Here is a 20,663-nt window from a genome sequence, read left to right as displayed (position 1 = left end):
TTAAAACTATAAGGTCTAAAAGAAACTCAGCATCAAGTTCTGTATACAACCAGTCAGAATTCTATGTTACAGGAATCAGTCAACTGGAAATCTGATAAGTGTAGGACCCCACTAGGGCAGCAGGCTGAAAAGGGGGAGGATGTTTTCTGGTTGTTCCCCTTGTGAAAGTGGCAGCACAAAGTCCCAGACAGAATGTGACACCAAACTCTTGTAAAAGTTCTGCCGTGCCAGCAGGTACAAACTGAACAGCCCACTTTAAGTCATACAATTACCTTACAGATTTTCCGTCATAAACACTCGCAAAGTATCTGAGGTTTGCAGCTGTAATAGAACGACATCAAGGCATCTGCCATGAACAATGAGGGAGAATGTTTTGAAGGAATACTATTGAATAACAGGGTCATAGGAACCTGGTGGTAATGGGAATCCAGGTGTCAAGCAGTGAGCTGTTTGCTAAAAACACACATTAAATGAGTAAAACAGAGTGCTGGGGGGAATGCACGGTTGGTCAAAAACAGAGTTAGTAGCTACCTGAGTAAATCTAGCCTCCAGGTCCCTAAAGCCCAACTAAAACATGAACTAACAGTCATTTAGGAATAGTGAGTGTTCTAAATACTCACAAGTCCTCTCCTAAAATTGCCATTGAGGAAACGTTCCAGTATGGACTAATAACCAAAATAACTCTAACCTAATACTGAGGTACCTATTCAACAGGGAAGTCCTAAAGAAGAGTGTAGGGTCAATGTGTTCCACATATGGAGGAGGTCACATGAGGAATACTATATGCTCCTAATATTTAATGAAATGTACCACAGTAAAAATTCTTAAAGAACAGTGACCCCCCCCCCCCCCCAGTGGCCCACCATCAACAAGGATTAGATTGTAGCTTTGCATTCCCCAAGATAAACATGCAGCTTCATCAGTCAACCTGAGTCAGAAGAAACCTCTCACCTGAAGTTAAGACACTTACTAGACATGTAAATGCTTTCATCCCTGAAGACCTGATCAGAGATCACAGCTTACCTTGAGCTCAGCTCAAAACAAATGTCTGAAAACCTAAAAAGAAAACATATTGCTGTCATAAAACCAGTACCAGTCATTGTGGATAGCATGTCATACAAGGCCAGTGGGACAAAAGTGAAGTGAAAGTGACCAAACATACCAACAAGAAATCTCAGTAGAATAGTATGGGGAAGGAACAGAAATCCCATACACACACACACGTACATATATACATGTATACATATATGTGTTTTTGTATATGTGTGTGCGCATGTACTGTTTATCTAGTATTGCTCAGTTTGCAGATGGCTGACAGTTGTTCAAGAACAGATATCCTTGGGGTTGAGGAATATGCTCTTTCCCCAGAGAATGTACAATGTTGGAGTTGAAATAAATAAGTAGCAGGGGGTGTAGAGGACTTGCCCCCCCCCTGTAAAAACACTGTTTTATTAGTTGCATGTTGCAAGGAATAGCCTGAGGTGGTGAGCAGTAGTGTGTCAGTATTTGTTTGTCAATGTAAGTATTTCAACATCAGCTATGTCGATTTATCAGCCATTTCACTGTTGCTAGTATATCTATATCTATCTATCCGCACACATATATTTATTTTCACACACACATACACACACACACACACACACACACACACACACACACACACACACACACACATGGGGAGCAAGGAATACTGACCATACTGACCAGCCAGATGGCTAGTATAGCTGTTGCTCCGTACACGGGAGAAAACTTGTACTAACCACCACCTTGACTTCACATTCAGTCATGATCTCCTGCCCTTCACAACCTTCAAAGGCATGCTCAGAAGTGCTCACTGATGAGCCTTCTATATAAATCTGACCTAGCCAGCTTCCACATATCTTTAACAAAATACCAGAAAATCATTTTAAAATGGCAGAAAACAGTCCAAAACAAATAAAAAAAAATGTTATGATGCATACTTGAGGGCTCCATTAAAATGCCAATGAAGCATTAAACAAAGTTGTTTTAATCATTATATTAAACAAATGCCATTACCTCTAACAAAACGTCTTGAGCATAAACTTTCAGAGCTACAGGTACCTTTCTGTCAGTATTTTTTTTTTTTTGGCAAAAGATTTCCAGATGTGAAAGACAAGTATGCTCCCTGAGCCAGCTGCTAACTCTGTTAATAGATGGTTTACATTTGATTACTATTCACACATACTTGTTTAGTGTTCTTTTCCTGAACTTTAACCAGAGCCCTTTCCTCCTAAAGCTCTATACTTTACTTCCTCTGAATAGCACGGTTTTTATACTTAAATGGCAGAAAGAAGTATATGGACTGTTCCAGCATCTGGCATTGGGCAGGAGATATTGCAGCATCTGCTACAGGACTACAAAATTCAGAAACAGTTTCTACCCTACAGTGATTAGACTTCTGAACTTGGGCCCTAGTCCCAAGGGTCTGGACACATAATACGTTAGTTTTTATTTGTACAATATATTTTTTCTACTTTTCCCAGTTAGGGGTTGCCACAGCGGAACTCTGGTCCGCTAATGATTGGCAGTAGATTTTTTTTTATGGTGCCGAGGTGCCAGCTCAATGCCCAACCTCCAACGAAGGCACGTCCATTCACACATGTCTTTTGAACACCACTCGACCACGGGGAGGACATGCAGACTCCACACAGAAGGCACTCCAGCCGAGAATCAAACGGGAGAACCTCTTGCTGTGAGGCGACAACGCTTCCGCTGCACCACCGTGGATTTGTACAATATATACTTATATAAATTCCAAGTTAAGTGCGATAGTTATGTATTTATCCATAGTCAGCATTATTTAACCTACTTAAATACAATACTAGACAAATAACTTGCACATTGTTCAATGTGTTATGTTTTGTATTTACATTAAAAGTGGTAGTTAAAATAACTTAATGGAGGGCATTCTTTTTATATTTGAGTGTGGTAAATGTCTTTGCTCTTTCTTACATATGTGTTGGGAGTAGTATTGTATTTGTTACTTATTAATACTGTATTTGTTAGTTATGTTTATTTCTCTGCTTGTATGTGTTTTACTCTCCTTTGTAATCTCAAGAATTGAGCTGATGCACAAAATTTCATTTAGGCTTTTGACTTTGATGTTTATGCAGCAGTAGCTTAAAATAATATTAAAGAAATGCAGTCAGTTCTTCAGAGCATGTATTTGCAGATACTGACTCTTGCGACAATACCTGCACTATTTAATAAAGGTGTTTCCGGTAACGGCAGATACATATTAAAGACAGTCCAAGGAATTTCAGACTCACCTTATACATCTTTTGTTATAATGGATGTTGCAGTCTCAAAAAACAAGCACAGGTGCCACAGTCTTTCTTCTACCTTCTTTAATTAGTTCATACAGGCCTGCAACTAGGTAAAATTAGTTCATTTTAATGGAGGCATGTGCTTAGCAAAATTAATGTGTCTGTATAACTATATATATATATATATATATATATATATATATATATATATATATATATATATATATATATATATATCTATCTATATAGGTCTACTACCGCAGGTCGAAATTACACTATTTCGAAATCTGGTAGTAGATGCCCACTAACGCGAAAGTGCACTTCACCAAAAGTGCACTTTTGCGAACATCACTTGAATGAACGGTTACGGACCTTAGGGTTAGGGCTTGGGTTAAGAATAGTAGATAGCTAGTAGAGCTATCCACTATCCTTAACCCAAACACTAACCCTAAGGTCCATGACTACCGCACCACAGTGGAGGAAATTGTATGTCCTCCACGGTGCAGTAGTCACGGACCTATGTCCTCCACTGTGGTGCGGTAGTAACGGACCTTAGGGTTAGGGCTTGGGTTAAGGATAGTGGATACTATCTTTAACCCAAGCCTTAACCCTAAGGTCCATGACTACTGCACCACAGTGGAGGACATTGCCCGTTCATTCTAGTGGTGATCGCGAAAGTGCACTTTCAGTGAAGTGCACTTTCACGTTAGTGGGCATCTACCACCGAATTTCGAAATAGTATTATTTCGATCTCCGGTAGTAGACCCATATATATATATATATATATATATATATATATATATATTTATATATATATATATATATATATATATATATATATATATATATAAAAATATATATATATATATATATATATATGCAGAGAAGTGTCAGGTGCATGCAAGAGTTATTTTTTCACACAGGCTTGAAGCAACAGTTCCTCAAGCCTCAGACCAGGAGGGGTACAGATGTGGGAGGAGACAGAGGGTTTCAAAGTGAGAGAGCTCAGTGACAATGATTTTTTTTCTGGCAGAGCTAATAAGAGATCACGCCAAAGCCACAGGCAACAATAGATGGAATGAGGCTGGCATTCAGGCAGAGCAATCTAGCTTTGACACTGAGCTGTCAGATTGCCCGTCACTTCTATAATGTTTCATGACATTTTTGATGCGACTGAACCTGATGAAAGGGAACATATCATGTCATTTATTTGTACAGAAAAAAACAGTGTGCTGCACAGACACTGAGCACTGAAAACTGCCACACACACACACACACACACACACACACACACACACACACACACACACACACACACACATATATGTGCTAGAAATTACTTTCCTATTCCAAACAGTGTCTTCTTGGGTAGGTGCCCAGGTCATAAGAACTGAAAAACTCACATGTATTGGGAATGTCTGTGTTATTCAGAACGATATTACTTAGTACATTTGCCTTATTTGCATTATACTGTAACCACTTTTTCATGACTAATATGACTTCTAACCAACAACCTAGAGTTATCAATACCCATCTTTCATAATCTGATGGACAGATGATTTCTGACATATAAAGAAATTCATTAACTTCAGCAACAGTGGCATTTCTAATCATCATCCCCTCAATTAAAGTAAGTAAGTATAATTATACCCCTCCTACCAAAAACAAAACATTTTCCACTACGTACACACTAGAGATACACATGTCTATATCACAGGTAGGTTTGGCTTCATACAATGAATGCAAATGAAAAAGCTGTCAGAACAGCATAAGCATTTCTTAAGCTATGTAAAAGTATAACAATGCTGGAAGAAGTATCTGGAACTTTGTTATATGTGTGTAAAGGCTATTATCAAAGCCGCCAGTCAGCTTTCCTGGAGCAATTTTTCTGAGCAATGTGTTTACCACAGGAGAGAGTAATTTATCTGCTGGTTTGTTTAGCAGAGAAGGAATACCTCATGTTTATGGACTGCTTGCAAACTTGCTCTAAATTGCTCCAGTCACCAAGAACGAAGAAGAGTCTTATGGAACTGCACACCTGGCATGGATAGGATTGTTACCATACTTCTGAGAGACAGAGTTACTTTTTTTGAGACAGCATCTCCCTTGCTGCTGAGGACTACAGAAGGGTAGAGTGGCAGACCACATCACATCACATCACACCACACCACAGCCAAAAGGAGGTGTTCCAGGCTTAAAAGGAAATAAGCAGTACATATTATTGCCACCATATGCAGGGGTGCAGTTATAACATGGGGTGAGGCGGAATGGCAATCCAAGCACAAAACAGATCCTGATGTGTGGAATGTGAGCATAACTACTGGTATAGGATTGAATTACCAGATCTTAACAAATGTTGAATGTATCCAAGTCATGCATATGATGGAGCAGCATATTTCCATCTGCTGGCTGTATCTGTACTCAGCTTACCTCTCAGGTATGAAAAGAAGAGCAGGACATGCAGCTGCAACCATTACGTAATGAAGCTTGTTTGAACAGGCAGCTGAAATGGATCACTGCAAACACAGAAGTCTGCCTAGTGTAGATGATGACCTTCATGTTTTGGGTAAGCATTTCACACCAAAGCACCTACAAGCAGCTAAGGAAATCAGTCATTAATGTTAATGTATAAATAATGCTAATGCATAATAATACTAATGGATGTATGTGCATTTTAACAGAAATTCATTCTTATCTTAAATTTCATTTACACCTTAAAAACTTCTTTGTGAAAGAGACCGAGTTTTTCTTTGCTACCCTAGAAATTTATTTATTTTATTTATTTGACATTTGTTAACCGGGATAGTCTATCTGAGCAAAATCCCTTTTTTCAGTGGAGGCCCAGAGAGGAAAGTTCCACAGTACAAGTAAGCAAGAAAATTTACAAAACTGAAGATGAATACAGTGAAAAATTTACAATAAAACAGTTACGCAAATGTAGCTAAAGCTCCACAGTACAATATAGTAAGAGGCATTATAACACTGAACATAGCAGAGAAATATACAATAAAACATTTGAATTAATTTACATAACACACTGGGTTATATTCAGAGGGTAATTGTACCATACAGAGCAGTTAAGTGAGGTATGGTAGTAGGGAAGGGTGGAATAGAGAGGACAGTGATAGAGAAAAGGGGTGGGTTCATGTGGGATGATTACAGAGGCAAACCCATGTGCTATTAAGGTACTTTTTGAGAGTTTTCTTGAATTTGTGGATGTAGGAAATGTTTTGAAGGTTCATGGGGAGCTTGTTCCATGCAAGAGCTGGAAAGTAGATATAGAGATTCTGTCTAATAGATTTTTTTTAGGTTTGTGAATTTGTAAGAGACATTGGTCAGAGCTTCTGAGGGATTGAGGGGGCTTATAGAGGGAGACAAATGAAGAAATGCTAGGGCAAAAGGAGGGCTTATTCAAAATAATTTGGATAATGAGAAGTTGGGTAAATAAGAATTGGTTAGGAAACTCTAGTCAGCTGAGTGTCTGGAGAGCATGACAGTAGTGTGATCTTGAGGGCAGATTGGCTGCAAATCTAGCAACTTTGTTGAAGGTGGTTTCAAGTTTGGAAAGCAGTGAAGACTATAAATTTGTTAAAATTTGAGAACTGTAAAAGAGGTTGGGGAGAGGGTAAGCTTGAGCTAGTGAGATCCTGGAGTTGGGTGTGAGGAACCTTTTGTTTCTGTAGAGAAAACCAAGCTTCTGGTGGGTTTTCTTGATGCAGTTAAGTACATGAAGGTCAAATTTTAGTTTATCGTGCACTATTACTCCAAGCAGTTTAGTGTGTGATTCAGCTGTGATCATAGTATTGTTGAGGGAAGAGATGGCGAAAGAGGATTTAAGCTGGCAAAAGGATTTTGGGAGGAAGAGAAGAAGTTTTGTCTTTTTAGGGTTTAGTATGAGTTGGTTGTTAGTGAGCCATGTTTCGGTGAGGTTGAAAAATGTTTGTGTCAGGGTTAGCAGGTCAGTGGGACTGCCAGTGATAGAAATTATGGTGGAGTCATCTGCGTACTGTATGAGGGAAGACTGAGGACAGGATGTTTGAAATTGGTTAATAAAAATGTTAAAAAGGAGGGGGGCCTAAAATAGAGCCTTGAGGGACACCTATTTTGATGGGGAGAAAAGGAGAAAGAGCAGACAGCCATTTTACAGATTGCAGTCTGTCTGTGAGGTAGCTACTGAACCAGGACATAGTTGCTAAGGAGAGGTTGAGTTGAGAGAGTTTGGAGAGGAGGATGGGGTGAGAGACAGTGTCAAAGGATTTGAACATATCTAAAAAGATGCAGGACACTAGTTTATCATTGTCTCTAGCTAGGAAGATGGAGTTAGAAAAGGAAATAAGTGCAGTTCTTGTGCTGTGGTGGGGGCGGAAGCCATGTTGAGTAGGGGTAATTAAGTTTTCATGAGTAAGATAAGCTGAGATTTGTTTATAAACACAGTGCTCAAGAATTTTGGAGAAGGGAGAGAGTATACCAGTAGGTCTATAATTAGAGAGCTTAACAGAATGTCCACCTTTGTGGATTGGTATAGTGTGGAACTTTTTCCAGAGGGCAAGAACAGTGGATTCACTAATTGATCAGTTTATGGAGACAGGATATGCTATTGAGTCAGCAGCAGCTTTTAGGAAGAGAGGCAGTAGGTTGTTAGCTGAAGGGGAACCTGGTTTAAGTTTGATAATTTTTTTAATGGGTTTTAGTGAGAAAGAACTGTTTTGCAGTCGGAGGTGGTAGGGGGTGTGGGGCTGGTTGGGTGGACAGTTTGCATAAGTTTGCATAAGTTTGCTGATGGTATCTATGAAGTATGAATTGAAAATTGAAGCAGTTTCAAGGGGTGTGTTATTGGGGAAGGGGTTGGGAGTTGAAGGATTTCCTGGGTGGAGAATTTTGTTGACAGCATTCCAAAATGTTTTAGAATACCTGGGTTCAGTATCTTAGGGTGAGAGGTAGGAGTTCTCTTTGTCAGAGTTTGTGTTTTTTTGGTTAAATTTCAGAGTTCCTATATTGTTGTTAGTGTGTGGGAGATTTGATCTTAGTCCAGAGTTTACAGACGCAATCTCTGTTATGGATAAGAGACCGAGTAGAGGAGGAGAGCCAAGGGGAGCACCATGATTTGTCTCTGACAGTTCTGGGAGGGGCAAGGGAGTTTAGAATGTTTAGGAAGATGGAGTTGAATTGTAGGACAGCTTCATCTAAAGGTAGGGAAGAGAGGAAAGACCAGCCAATAGCAGAAAGAGAGAATTATTGAATGTATCTGGGTTGAAGTTAGTTAGCATTCGGCACTCTTTAAATTTAGGAGGTCCAGAAAGGTGGGGGGAGAATCTTTGGACACATATAGGAGAGTGGTCACTGATTGATTCTGGTAGGGATTTAGGGTAGTGATAGAGGTCAGGCTTAGAGACAAGTATCCAATCCAAGACAGAGTAGGCCTTTGTAGGTTTATGAAGAAAAGTGGGTGAAGAGATAATTTGGGTGTATCCGTATAGGTTTATGCTGTTGGTGGGAGAGTTAGAGATGAGGGTGAGCCAACTGATGTTAACATCACCTAGTATTATTGTTTCATTATGTATATTGTCAGACATCCACTGTAGGATTTGTTCTAAAAGGGGTATGTTCTCTCCAGGGGGTATATACATGGCGACTATGGTTAGAGTTTTATGATTGTTGAGTTTGCAGTTTGCAATAATGAGTTCAGCTGGGTGAAAGGAGGGGGGAGGGTTAATTGAGGGAGATATGCATAGGAAGTGAGAGTACATAATGGCCACCCCTCCACCAAATAGGTGGCAATCCACTGAGCACAGAAGAAGTTATCAGGGACTTGGGGACCCAGGTTGATTGTAGTCTGTCATTCGACACCCATGTAGCTAAAGTAGTTAGGAAGACCTTCTACATTGCCCACCTTATCATGAAGGGATTCTCATCTAGATCAAGGGAGGTCATGGTCTCCCTTTACTCATCACTCATCAGACCAATGATTGAGTACAATGCCCAATTCGGAATGTATCTGACCCGACACTTGCAGCAGCTGGAGAGACCACAAAAGTTCCTCACCAAAAGGATAAAGGGTCTCAAAAATCTGTCCTATGCTGCCCGACTGAAAGAACTCCAGCTCTATTCAGTCGCCACATTGCTCAGAGGTGACCTTTGCCTAACATACAAGGCCATGTCAAACCCAGATTTGATGAATTTGCATCACCTCCAAAAATCTAGATCCACCAGAGCCACAAGGGCGGGAGACTTAAACCTCGACACGGCTATTAATAGGACGTGCTGGAGGGATAGATTCATCACCCAAAGACTCCCTATGCTGTGGAACAAAATCCCGGTATATGTGAGGCAGAGCACCTCGCTGGCCTTGTTCAAGAGAAATCTTGACCAATGGATGGGAGATCGCAAATATACCCCAGGGATTACCTCAGTGTCACTGCTCGACAGAGGCACAGCAAAATAATGGGTATAGTTCCCCATACTTAAGGGGTGGCGTAAGCCACAAAACGATGGGCTAGGCTTGTAAATGCCCTCGGGCAGATAGCCTAGTATGAACCTATGAACCTATGAACCTATGTCTTGGTGTAGAATGCTGTAACTGGGGAGGAGAAATTATTTATTATTGTATGTGGTTTGAGTCATGTTTCAGAGAGACTATGTTAAGGGAGTACTGGGCTACCCAGGTGTGGAATTCATTTATCTTGTTAAGAATGCTATGGATGTTGACTGAATAGAAAGAGATGTTTGAGACTAGGTTTAGGTATCTGCTGAAGTGTGTGTGTGAGGTACAGGTAGGACTTGATGAATTAGAGTGTGGGCCAAGGTTTAGGTGAATGTCACCTGAGAGTTGAAGGATGTTTAGTGGGAGGAAGAGAAGTGATATAAAGGGGTAGGGTGAGTGAAATTTCTGTTTAATTCTGAAGAATGAGGGGAATTTTGGAGAAAGTTTGATTTTGGGAAGGTTGAATTTGGTACATGAGAAGAGTGAGGGAGAAAAGGGAGAGGTATAGTGGCTGCTGGTGTAAATTGTGTTATGAGAAGAGGTGGGAGATGAGGGGAGTAGGTTTAGCTGAATGTGGTAGGGAGTGAGGTTGCTTAGGAGAAGAAGGGAGGGTAAGAAAAGAGGGAGGAACATATTGGAAGATGACAAGAATACAAAAGAAGGGTAGATGTTTGACAGAGAGAAGGTGTATAGTAATAGTCAGCTAGAGCAGGGGAGATCAGAGCAGTGAGCATGGGTGGGAGGAGTTAGGTGTAGTGATTTGAGAGGTGGGAGGGGTTATTTTAAGAGGGGCAGGTTGTGATTGGTTGGACAGTACAGGAAGTTGGGTATCAGGGAGGGTGGGGCTAAGATGGTTAGTTACAAAGTTAATGAATGTGGGGGTGTATGGGAATGGTGGTAGGGTAGGGGAGCAGAGTGAGCCTGAGTGGAGCGAGGACAAATGGAGCGGGCAGAAACTTTGAGGTAGCTTGCCAGACCACAGTAAAAACAATCAGTTAACAATATGTGCCACAAGACAGTGGAACAATTAAGAGTAGGCACTTCCTTGAGGTAAGAAACTTGTGCAGGTAATAGCAATCTAACAGTTGCTGCTTATTAGTTGTACAGCAGCTCTTGGTGTTAGCAGTTGTAAAAAGAGAGAAGAGGATTGGAGGGAGGAAGTTCGGGGGGGGGGGACAAACAGTATTTGTTTGAGTTAGTGAGTATGCCTCTAGTTAAGTAAACACTAAAAAGTGTTTCACTACACATAAACTTGCCTAGTACACCAGGAAGTTTACTGAAACTAATAGTTTCCCTGCAGGTGACACTAGAAGTCTTGTATTTCTTGCCATGAGGAGGCTGCAGAGGGGTGGGAGATCTAGTTAAGTTGGGTTAGTCAGTCAGGTGTGCTCACTGGGAATTTGAGAACATCAACTGTAAGAGGGAAAAAATTAAGACAGGGGCTTTTGGTGGGATGTAGGACAGAATATATAGGATCACTGAGATAGTGTCTCAGTGTAGTAATAGCAGAACTGCACAGGGAGGATAGGAGACAGGGTTGTTAATTAAAAAGGGCTTCGAGGGAATGAAGCAACAAGAAAGATGGGGGAGAGAGAGAAGGGAAAGTAGGAGGCTCTAGGAGAAGGGAGATTAGTACAGATGTATCAGAAATGATGCAGAAGAAGAATACAATATATACAGTAAATCATTTTACAAAATACAATCAGTAGACTAATAGAGTCCTTCCCCTAGCTAGCTCCATTTTAAAGAGTGGTAAAGCCCTGACTAAAGCCCAGGTGATCCAACTTCAAGTAGCAGCTCAGGTGCTTGATGTATCTGACAGGAAAGGAGAGGAATGCCTTTCCCAAGGGAGGAAGTGGTTCTTGTGTGGCTTTCTAATGCTCCAGGTCTAAACAGGGGACTTTTTCAAATGCAGCAACACAGTGCCAAAAGGATATGGGCTTTGGCTGTTAAAGCTAGTGATGATAACCCTTGCTCCCACATATGATAGAGTTTGCTTGTGTGAGGATGAGGGGAAATAGGCAGTGCATGTGCCGCTGTAGATATGTGCATCCCCACCAAGGGTGGGATCAAGACCATAATATATGCGCTCAGTTGCTGAGATGTCAACAGGAGCATGAACATCCATCATGGCTGCATGTAGGCTTCCCCTAGGTAACACTTGTCTCCATATGATACTGGGAATATTCCTTTATGGAGGAATTAATGTGCCTAATCAGAGGATAGCTAGATAGTCAACTGACAAAGGGGCAAAATGTCCAAGAAAAGAATAATTTCCTCCACATCCTCTGAAAAGACATGTGTTCTCCTGACTTGTGCTTACCCACATTACACCGCACTCTCTACCTTCTCTCTTTTGACTCCTTTACTTCTTTTCTCTTCCTTATTTTCCTGTCTCTTCAGTGCCTTCCCATTTCCCATGCAGTCATCATACCTCTCTCCCTTACTTTCTCTTCCTTTTGCTTCTTTCTCCTTATTTCCTGCCTGCTCAGAAGCCTCTCATAGAAAGTTGCCATCTCTACTTCTAACGCCATCCCCTCCTGTTCCACTAACCCTTCCCACCAAAGTACTCTAAAATGACTAGCCTAGTTCTAAATATTGTATTTTTGTACAGAGTGAAGGGCACTGTTCTATACTTGCTTTAGTTCTGTTTATCACTATGTGTAAATATTTTTGCATCTTTCTGTACCTTCATTACTTTGCTTTGTAACAAATGCACTGGTCTGAAAAATAGTCCATATTGATTAGTGCTCTACCCTGGATAACAGATCTAAAATTAATTAATACAGTAAAGTTCTGTCAGAATTACTACAGCAGGCTTCAAATGTGTCTGCCAGCAGTGATTAACAGACGTGTCCAAACTAAACTTTGCTTTCCCAGGGTTGCTTGTTAACTAGATGAGGTTTCCCATCATGATATACATCCTCCATCACCATCTTACCAATCACAGCTTCTCACAGGGAGTCATTTCAACTTGTCATGTAGATAAGATGTTCACAAAGACAGTTTCAACAGACAAGGTGCCAAACCAAAAAAATATTTTAGCAAGAACAAGAAACATTAATTTAAGTTTCCGGTTCTTTTGGCACCAGCATTGCGGATCCAAATGTCACCAACTAACCAGAACTGATATACCATCTACAGTTATAATTTTAAATAATGTTAAACATGCTGACTTATTATCTAAAGGGTCGAGTTTTATTCAAGTTGAATGTGCTAACATAGCAGATGTTCTTATAAACTGTAAACTTTGTATACTTAATTAAACAGGGGCAATGGGTGCTAATCATGGTAACAAGGGTAAAATTTGGCTAGGCTTGTAAGGGCCCTTGGGCCATTAGCCTCATAACTTCCTACGATCCTATGAAATCTTGGCTTGTGGTTTTCTCAAAACCCTGGGAATTATAATGTTCAGACCATCAGTAGGAGTAGTTTATTTAATCCCCCTTCACACTATGTTATTTTGATGTTTGAAAACCTGTATGAACTTGATATTAGGAGTGTATGTAACAAACTGATTAAGAACAAGTACTATAATCTGACAAAGGGTGAGAGCTCTTTACTTAAAGATATTTGGCAAGACAGGGAAATAAGAGTCATAAAACCAGATAGGGGGTGTTGGTATTTATGACTTGCGATGATTATAGTAATAAGATGATGTCCTTGTTATTGTCTGATACATATATAGAAGTTTCTAGAAATGAATTGTTTATTGCTTATGCCAAAATGTATGCCCTGTTGTATGATATGTTGATGCAAGGACAACTTGATCAGTGGGATTATGAATATTTACACAATGATAGGCCAATTGTATCAGGTATTTTTGCATCCTGAAAGTCCACAAAAATTTAGTAGATCTCCCCTCAGGCCCATTGTAGATGCAAAAATATCTAAAATGCATTACATTGCAAAGTACATTAATTATTTGATAAAAGGGTCAGTCAAAACGATCCTGCAAGTCTGTAGAGATTCATGGGATTTTTTGGAAAAGTTGAATAATGTCAAATTTTGATGACTAACATTCTTGTTACTACTGATGTGAATGACCTTTTTTTCTGTTATGCCCCATGCAGAAGGATTAATGTGGTTTGAGGAAATGTTGTTGGACCTTAATAAGTTGGATAGTGAATGTGTTAACACTATCATTGTACTTATGGAGATGGTCCTTATTAATAAAGGGACAATTCTTCAAACAAGCCACTGACATAGCTATGGGATTCAGCCTGCGTGCCCAACTATGCCAATTTGGTTATGGTCTACAGGCAAAAGGAATTTATTTTCAACAGTGATTATAGACATTGTTGGACTTTTTATACTAGAATTTTGGACAATATTTTTATTCTGTGGACTGACTTGGAAATGAGATTGGTCAAAATTTTTAATTATATTAACAATATCTTCCCATTTTTAAAGTTTTATTGGTCCTTTTTCCAATATTTACCATAAACCCACTTTCTCGAATACATACCTACACTTCACGAGCTGACATCCTATGCATCAGAAAAAGGCCATAGTGAAGGTTCAACTTGTAAGAATGCCCACATGGACACTTTTAAAATATTAGTTCTATTAATTTGAGATATTAACAGAATAAGAGAATGTGAATTAATATACATTTCCTGAAGAAACAGAAGTCTGTAACTCTTAATCATTGTCATTATCTGAAGTATAATTCAACACCTTTCCTCCAAAAGGCACTAGTGTTAGGAGGGATTAAGAGGGACAGAGATAAAAATCTGAGTTAAAATCAAGGACGTCCCTGAAAATCAGGGACAGCTGAGAGGTATGATTTCAACCCCACCACCTCTAGTTTCTTTTACTGCTTGGTCTACACTGCCCAGGTTTCTCAACTATACAGAAACTCTGGTTACATCACTGTTTTGTGTACCTTATTTTTCATCATCTTTGACATTTTTCTGTCGCACACTACTCAGTTGATGGCAGCACCTCAGATTCTAGCTTTAACCTCCTTATCCAAGCTTCCTTTTTCCTCAACTACCCCTGATAGATACTTGAAGCGTTTAACCTGTTCCACAATTTTCTCTTCTGTATTAAATTTCTCCCTCTTCTGATTCCCCCCATTTGCTGCAATCACAACTGTCTTGTCTGTATTTAGGTTAATCCCATGTATCTTCATTTTTGCATTCCAGTCTCTTATCATTTGCTGAAGTTATTGTTTAGACTCTGCTTGTAATGCCACATTATCTGCATTGAGCAGTTTTGTTGATCCTTCCCTTCTGATTGATTGCTAATGTAGTCCATTACCAGAATGAACAGCAGTGTGCTCAGAGATGAACCCTGATGCCAGACAACTCCACCTAGGACAGTCCAAACACTATTAATACTTGTGTCATTGGGTCCTTGTACATAGCCTACACTAATTCTACCAAGGTCTTTTCTCATCTCCCAATTCTACTTCACTATCTGTCTCACTGCAAACATTGTGATTGTGCTGAGTGCAGATCTGCATCCGAAATGCTCATCTCCCATCTTGCTTTCTACTATTCTGTGTACTCATTTATCAGTCACCCTTTCCAGCAGTTTCGTGCAGCGTAACACAACTCTGATATCTCTGTACTGCCCATAATTGTGAATGTCCCTTTTGTTGTTGTACATTGTCACTAGAAAGTTTATTCTCTACGCATCTGGAATACATCTTTTTCTCCATATTGCTATGAGTACCCTTATAGGTCACTCCTACCATAAAAAAACACTGAATATGTCGTGACCATATTTGAGCCTGCTGCTTTCCCTAACTTCATTTTCCTGTGCGCTATTTTACTTTGTCTGGGGTGGGCTCTTCTTCTTTCATTGTAGGCTATGACTTGGGCAATGCACCTTCTGTGGCACTTTCTTCAGTCAGATGCTCCTGGAAGTACTCCTTCCATCTGCCTTTTATGTCCTGTGGACTGGTGAGCAGGTTGTTCCTGGCATCCCTTATGAATGGTGCCTGATAACTTGGATTCATAGTTCATAGTGAAGTACTCGGCTTTCAGTCTGCACACTATTACAAGCCTAGCCAACAGCCAGAGGTCAGAATCAAACCCAGTACCTTGTATCTGTGAGGTTATGCCAACCCCTCTGCTAAATTAAGGCTGAGGGAATCAAACCCTGTACCACATGAACTACATCTTATAATCTTAATCCCTGTGCCACCTTCTTTATATTTCTGTCTTTGCTTTGCAGGCTGATAGAGTTTCTTTGTGCCATTTGCTGTTACTTTGCATAATCTGGTAGTTTGATGCCCTTGCTCTTTGGTGACTGCTCTCTTAGTCTTTTTGCTAGCCAGCCAGCATTCCTTCTTAGTCTGCCCCATCTTTTCTATCACCCACTTTTTCCTGCATTCCTTCTTTCTTTTGATAACTTTCTGGATTCTGCATTCCACCACCAGCTTTCCTTATGTATCTTATTTTTATAACTGGCTCAGCTGCATATTGTCACACATGCTTTTCTGAGAAACTGCAGTTCTTCTTCAACTCCACCTAGTTCCACTTCTTCCTAAGGTGCTAGAGTCCCAAGTATTTCCTTGAACTCTTGTGTTTTCACTCTGTTTAACTTCAATTTCTTAAGCCTAGTCTCTGATGACCTTAGAGCCTTTTGTGACCACTGCCTGCAGCAGATTGTGGCCACCAGTGGTTTATGCTGGGGGCTGACAGTTCCACTAGGGATGACTTTGTAATCACTGATTCTATCCCAGTGATCTTTCTTTAGTAGGAGAAAATCTACCCGAGTTGCATGTTAACATTCTTATATGCAATCTTGTAATTGTCCATGTATTGCCACCATTAAGCCATTTGCCAGACAGAAATCTAGAATGGCCTTTCCTACTTTATTCCTGATGTTCCACCCATGTTGACCCAGGAAGTCTTCTTATCCTGTTCTGTCTCTCCCAATATGTGCATTCAGACTCTCCATTATCAACACCAGCTCATATTGTCCTGCTTTATCTAGTAGGTGCTGTAAATGCTCCATGAATTCAGTATTTTCCACACTATCACAAGCCTGCAGTGGGGCATAGGCTTAGGTTATGAATAACTGCCCTGTCAATAGGCTAGAGTCTGATTGATTTGTGTCTGTCACTAATTGTGATGGCATCCCTCAATGTCTTCAGAAGACTCTCTCTCTCTCTCTCTCTCTCTCTCTCTGTCTCTCACACATCTCAGTTCCCACACCATTATTTCTAGACTGTATCCCCCCTTGTGTAGTATACTCTGAATCCCAAGTCCAGAAATTTGCTGCATTGCCCTTCCACCTTGTTTCCTGGATAGAGAGGATGTCCAGCTACCTCCTTACCATCATGTCATCCACTTCTAAGCCACACCCTATGAGTGAATCTATATTCATTGTATCCATCCTTAATTCATTTTTGGCATGTTGATTGGTTTCATGTTCAGCTTTCTCTCAGCAAAGTTATCCCAAGTAACCCTGGTTGGGTAACTGGATACCAGCCAGTAGCATATTCACCCAAGGCTGCTGGTTATGGCAGGCATAACCTGGTCAGTGGGGATGCATAGATCCCTCTCATATTAACCTGGGTCCCTAGCATAGGTCAGAGTAGGCCAGGTCTTCAACTCACTTAGCACTGACAAACTCCCATGCTCATCTTTGGCAATATTGGTCAGTGTGACCAAATCACCTAGCCCTCACATTAATCATACTACCACTAAAATTGTTTAAGAAAGGGTTGCAACACCTGGACAGCTATCTGCTATGACACAGATGCCAAGTACATGCACATGGAAACGTGTATACTAACTGGGACTATGTCTGAGCTGATATCCAAGGATCTGAAACTCAAATGGGCATGACAACTATATGAAGACTAACAAACTCAGCCAAGGGTCACTACCTCCAAAGCAAACAGAAATGTAATCACTGAAGTTAGGAATGTAGTGTTGTAGCCATAGTTATGCTGGCTTTGGAGCTGTTTGAGACCTGATACCAATGAGTTTGAAAGCCCTATAATATTATTCAAAATTATTAGCCAAACTGAAAAGTCAGGGCTTCAAAGAAGAATCTGTCAAGTGGTTTAGTAACTACCTAAAAGAGATAACGTTAAAGGTAAAAACTGGAAGAGCCAGTCTATATATGGGGACCTTTCCTACAGATTTCCCTCAGAGCTCAACTTTAGGACCCATACCGATTTCCTGTTTATCAATGATTTAGTTCTTGACCTAATAAGAATGAATCTCAGCATATATGTTGATGATCTTGTCCTGCTGAAGAAGAACCATTTTGGAAGCAGAAAAGAATCTTCAAAAGACACTACAGCATTAAATAAACACCATTAGTCTAGTGATGGACCCTAAAAATCTGCTTGATGAGCTTTACTACACCTCAAAGGCTAAGTCTAGGCAGCAGTCTGTGAATACCTTAAACCTTACGGTTAAACAGCATAGGTACTTGGGAGTATGGCTTAATCCTGCTCAGTCCTTTAGATAATATGCTGATACCTCTGTGGAGAATATCCTGAAATACTAAGATTATCTACAGTGTTTCTAATCTCCTTATATTAGTGTATAGGCCAGATATTAGTCTCATAACAGTCATACTGAGCTTAACATGCAATGCAAGCCTTCTTCAGACCACCAATGACAACATTTGTAGTGTTATTTCGCTGCTTGAATCCCAGGAACATCACTGCCTGTTGTAACAGAAAGAAAAGTATCTAGTAATTAGTTTTATTTTAGGCTACAGTAGTACAATCAAATTCAGATACAGAGAACTGATATTATGTCATATTACGATGACTAAGAAGGCAAAGACTGAAGTCTTAGCCAGCAGAAAGATGTTTTTAGTAAAATCAACTTCAGTACTTGAAAGCACATGCAGCAACTTACTAGAAATTAAAAAACTTATAAGTATTCAAAATGAAATTACATAAAAGCATGACCACCTTGCCCCAGAGTGAAAGTGTTGCTGTTTTAGAGACATTAGTTGAGTATCTTGCTTCTGAAGTTGAGTTTTCACTAAGGGTGCTTGTAATTTTTATCCTGTCTGATGAATCAGTTGCGTATTCCTACTATTTACCCATTCATCAGATTCTGTCTTTTTCTGCTACTGCATTCCTGTTATGAAGTTTCCCTCCACTTCAAAGTTTCCATGAGCCTATATACTTACCGTTGCTCTCTGCTGCTGGTTGAATTATGCTTTTTATTAGCTGTGACCTAATCAGTGTATACACCATATGTTTCTATAATAGAGAACTGACTAGATATTGTATAAGAAATATATGTAACTTATGCAGTTGCATTATTATAATGTACTTGTTTTGCATTTGGCTTGGGCCATGGCTGGAGGGCCCTCAGACCAGACCACTTAACTACTTAGAAAATATCAAATAAATGAATAAAATGGGCTTACCAAACTTTACTCAAAACTGTACTCAAAAGATGCTATATACAGACCTTTGCTCAGCAGTCTCCAAGTACAACAAAAGGCACCAGTGTTTGCATTGTGATACTTTTACAGGACCTAGGCATAACCACTAGCATACACTATGCAACTTCCTGTTAATTCATACCTTTTGGGTCAAAGACCCATATCATACACCTGATGCAATTTAGTGGTGTGCGTCAGTGAAAAAAAACACTGACCTTTCCTTTAACATCCAGCCAAAGGATGGTACTTACAAGAAAAAGATTATAAAGGATTATACCTTCAGCCTATACCATCTGGATTTGACTGCAGAGACTTTTCTTCTTATTTATACAATTGGTAACTAGTTAAGCCCACTATGTGCAAATGTGCCTTTTCAGGGGTGATCCTGGAGCTTTGTTTGGTTAAGTGACTTGTGCACAGTCACAAATTAAGCAATTGGAGGTGGTAGGAACCCAATCTGTACTCTTGGCTACAGGAACATATCATTAACAGCTTAGAACCCTAACCTGCAGAAACTTACCATTTAACATTTCTAAGCCAGGAATTTATAGTAGGCTGCTTAATTTTAAGGCAAGATTCAGTATTATCGCAATGAATGACTTTAGAAATGCATTCAGAATAGTTCATATTCTATATTTCATTGTAAAGACATAAAACTGATAAAATAATTTCTTTTTACTCTTGTTATTCAGATGTAATGTGCTGTTATATAGTACTGTGTTAAATGACAGCATATGTTTTTGCATGTTTTCATTTATTTTGTTTAGAGATATTGACTTCTCAGACTAATTATTATTTTAACATTTGTAATTCTCTCAGCATCACATAAGACTCGGTGTGATAACAGCACATGTACTTAAAGGCACCGAAGAATTATTGAGGATAAGCATTAACAGTTTTAGAGTGACTAAAAAACATGTTCTGACCCATTTCTAAAGTACATCTCTTTTATCTGCATTCTTTTATCAGGGTAACGATCTGGCTATCGACCGCTCCCACTGAACCTCTTACCCACTGGTACCAAGTGCGCTGCCTGTTCCAAACACCACTTTTTGCCAGAGAAGGTGAAACTCTGTCAGGGAATGTACTTCTTATAGCAAACAAACGGTAAGAGCTGAGCAGAAGGTAAATCCATGTCTTGACGTTTAATGAGCTTCTTAAAACAAACATTAGACAACACTAAACATTTACAGAAAAAGCTGCTGAATATTCACAAACACTTTTACACAAATGCGTCACAATGTAATTCAATGGTGAAGTTGTATAATGTAGGAGACAAGTGTTCTGATCCTAGCACAGCACAAAGACTTTAGCAGGTACTGACAGATGATACCTAACACATAGCATTAGCCCATTTTCATCCACTTGCAGTACGGTCTTAGGGTAGTTCACCATATTATATTCATCACAGCAATTATGGTTTTAAGCCATTCATAATATTTATCAACACTAGAAGTCTAAATCTCAAAATGCACTCACTCAAAGCACTCCTTAAAATGGAGAACATTGACATT

At 39.7% G+C, this 20,663-nt stretch overlaps 1 protein-coding gene across 1 annotated transcript in view; it reads left to right on the top strand.

Moving 5' to 3' along the window:
* CARM1 (coactivator associated arginine methyltransferase 1) overlaps window positions 1–20,663 on the top strand; it is a 1,187,823-nt gene that overhangs the window by 1,031,857 nt on the left and 135,303 nt on the right. The window contains exon 11 of the mRNA XM_044061097.1: window positions 20,119–20,256. Coding sequence (XP_043917032.1) covers window positions 20,119–20,256 — 138 coding nt within the window. The remainder of the gene's footprint in view (window positions 1–20,118; window positions 20,257–20,663) is intronic.

This window comes from Protopterus annectens, chromosome 2.part0, assembly GCF_019279795.1.
Source record: "Protopterus annectens isolate FY-2018-M chromosome 2.part0, PAN1.0, whole genome shotgun sequence".
Lineage (NCBI taxonomy): Eukaryota > Metazoa > Chordata > Ceratodontiformes > Protopteridae > Protopterus > Protopterus annectens.
This window is presented reverse-complemented; position numbering and strand designations above follow the sequence as displayed.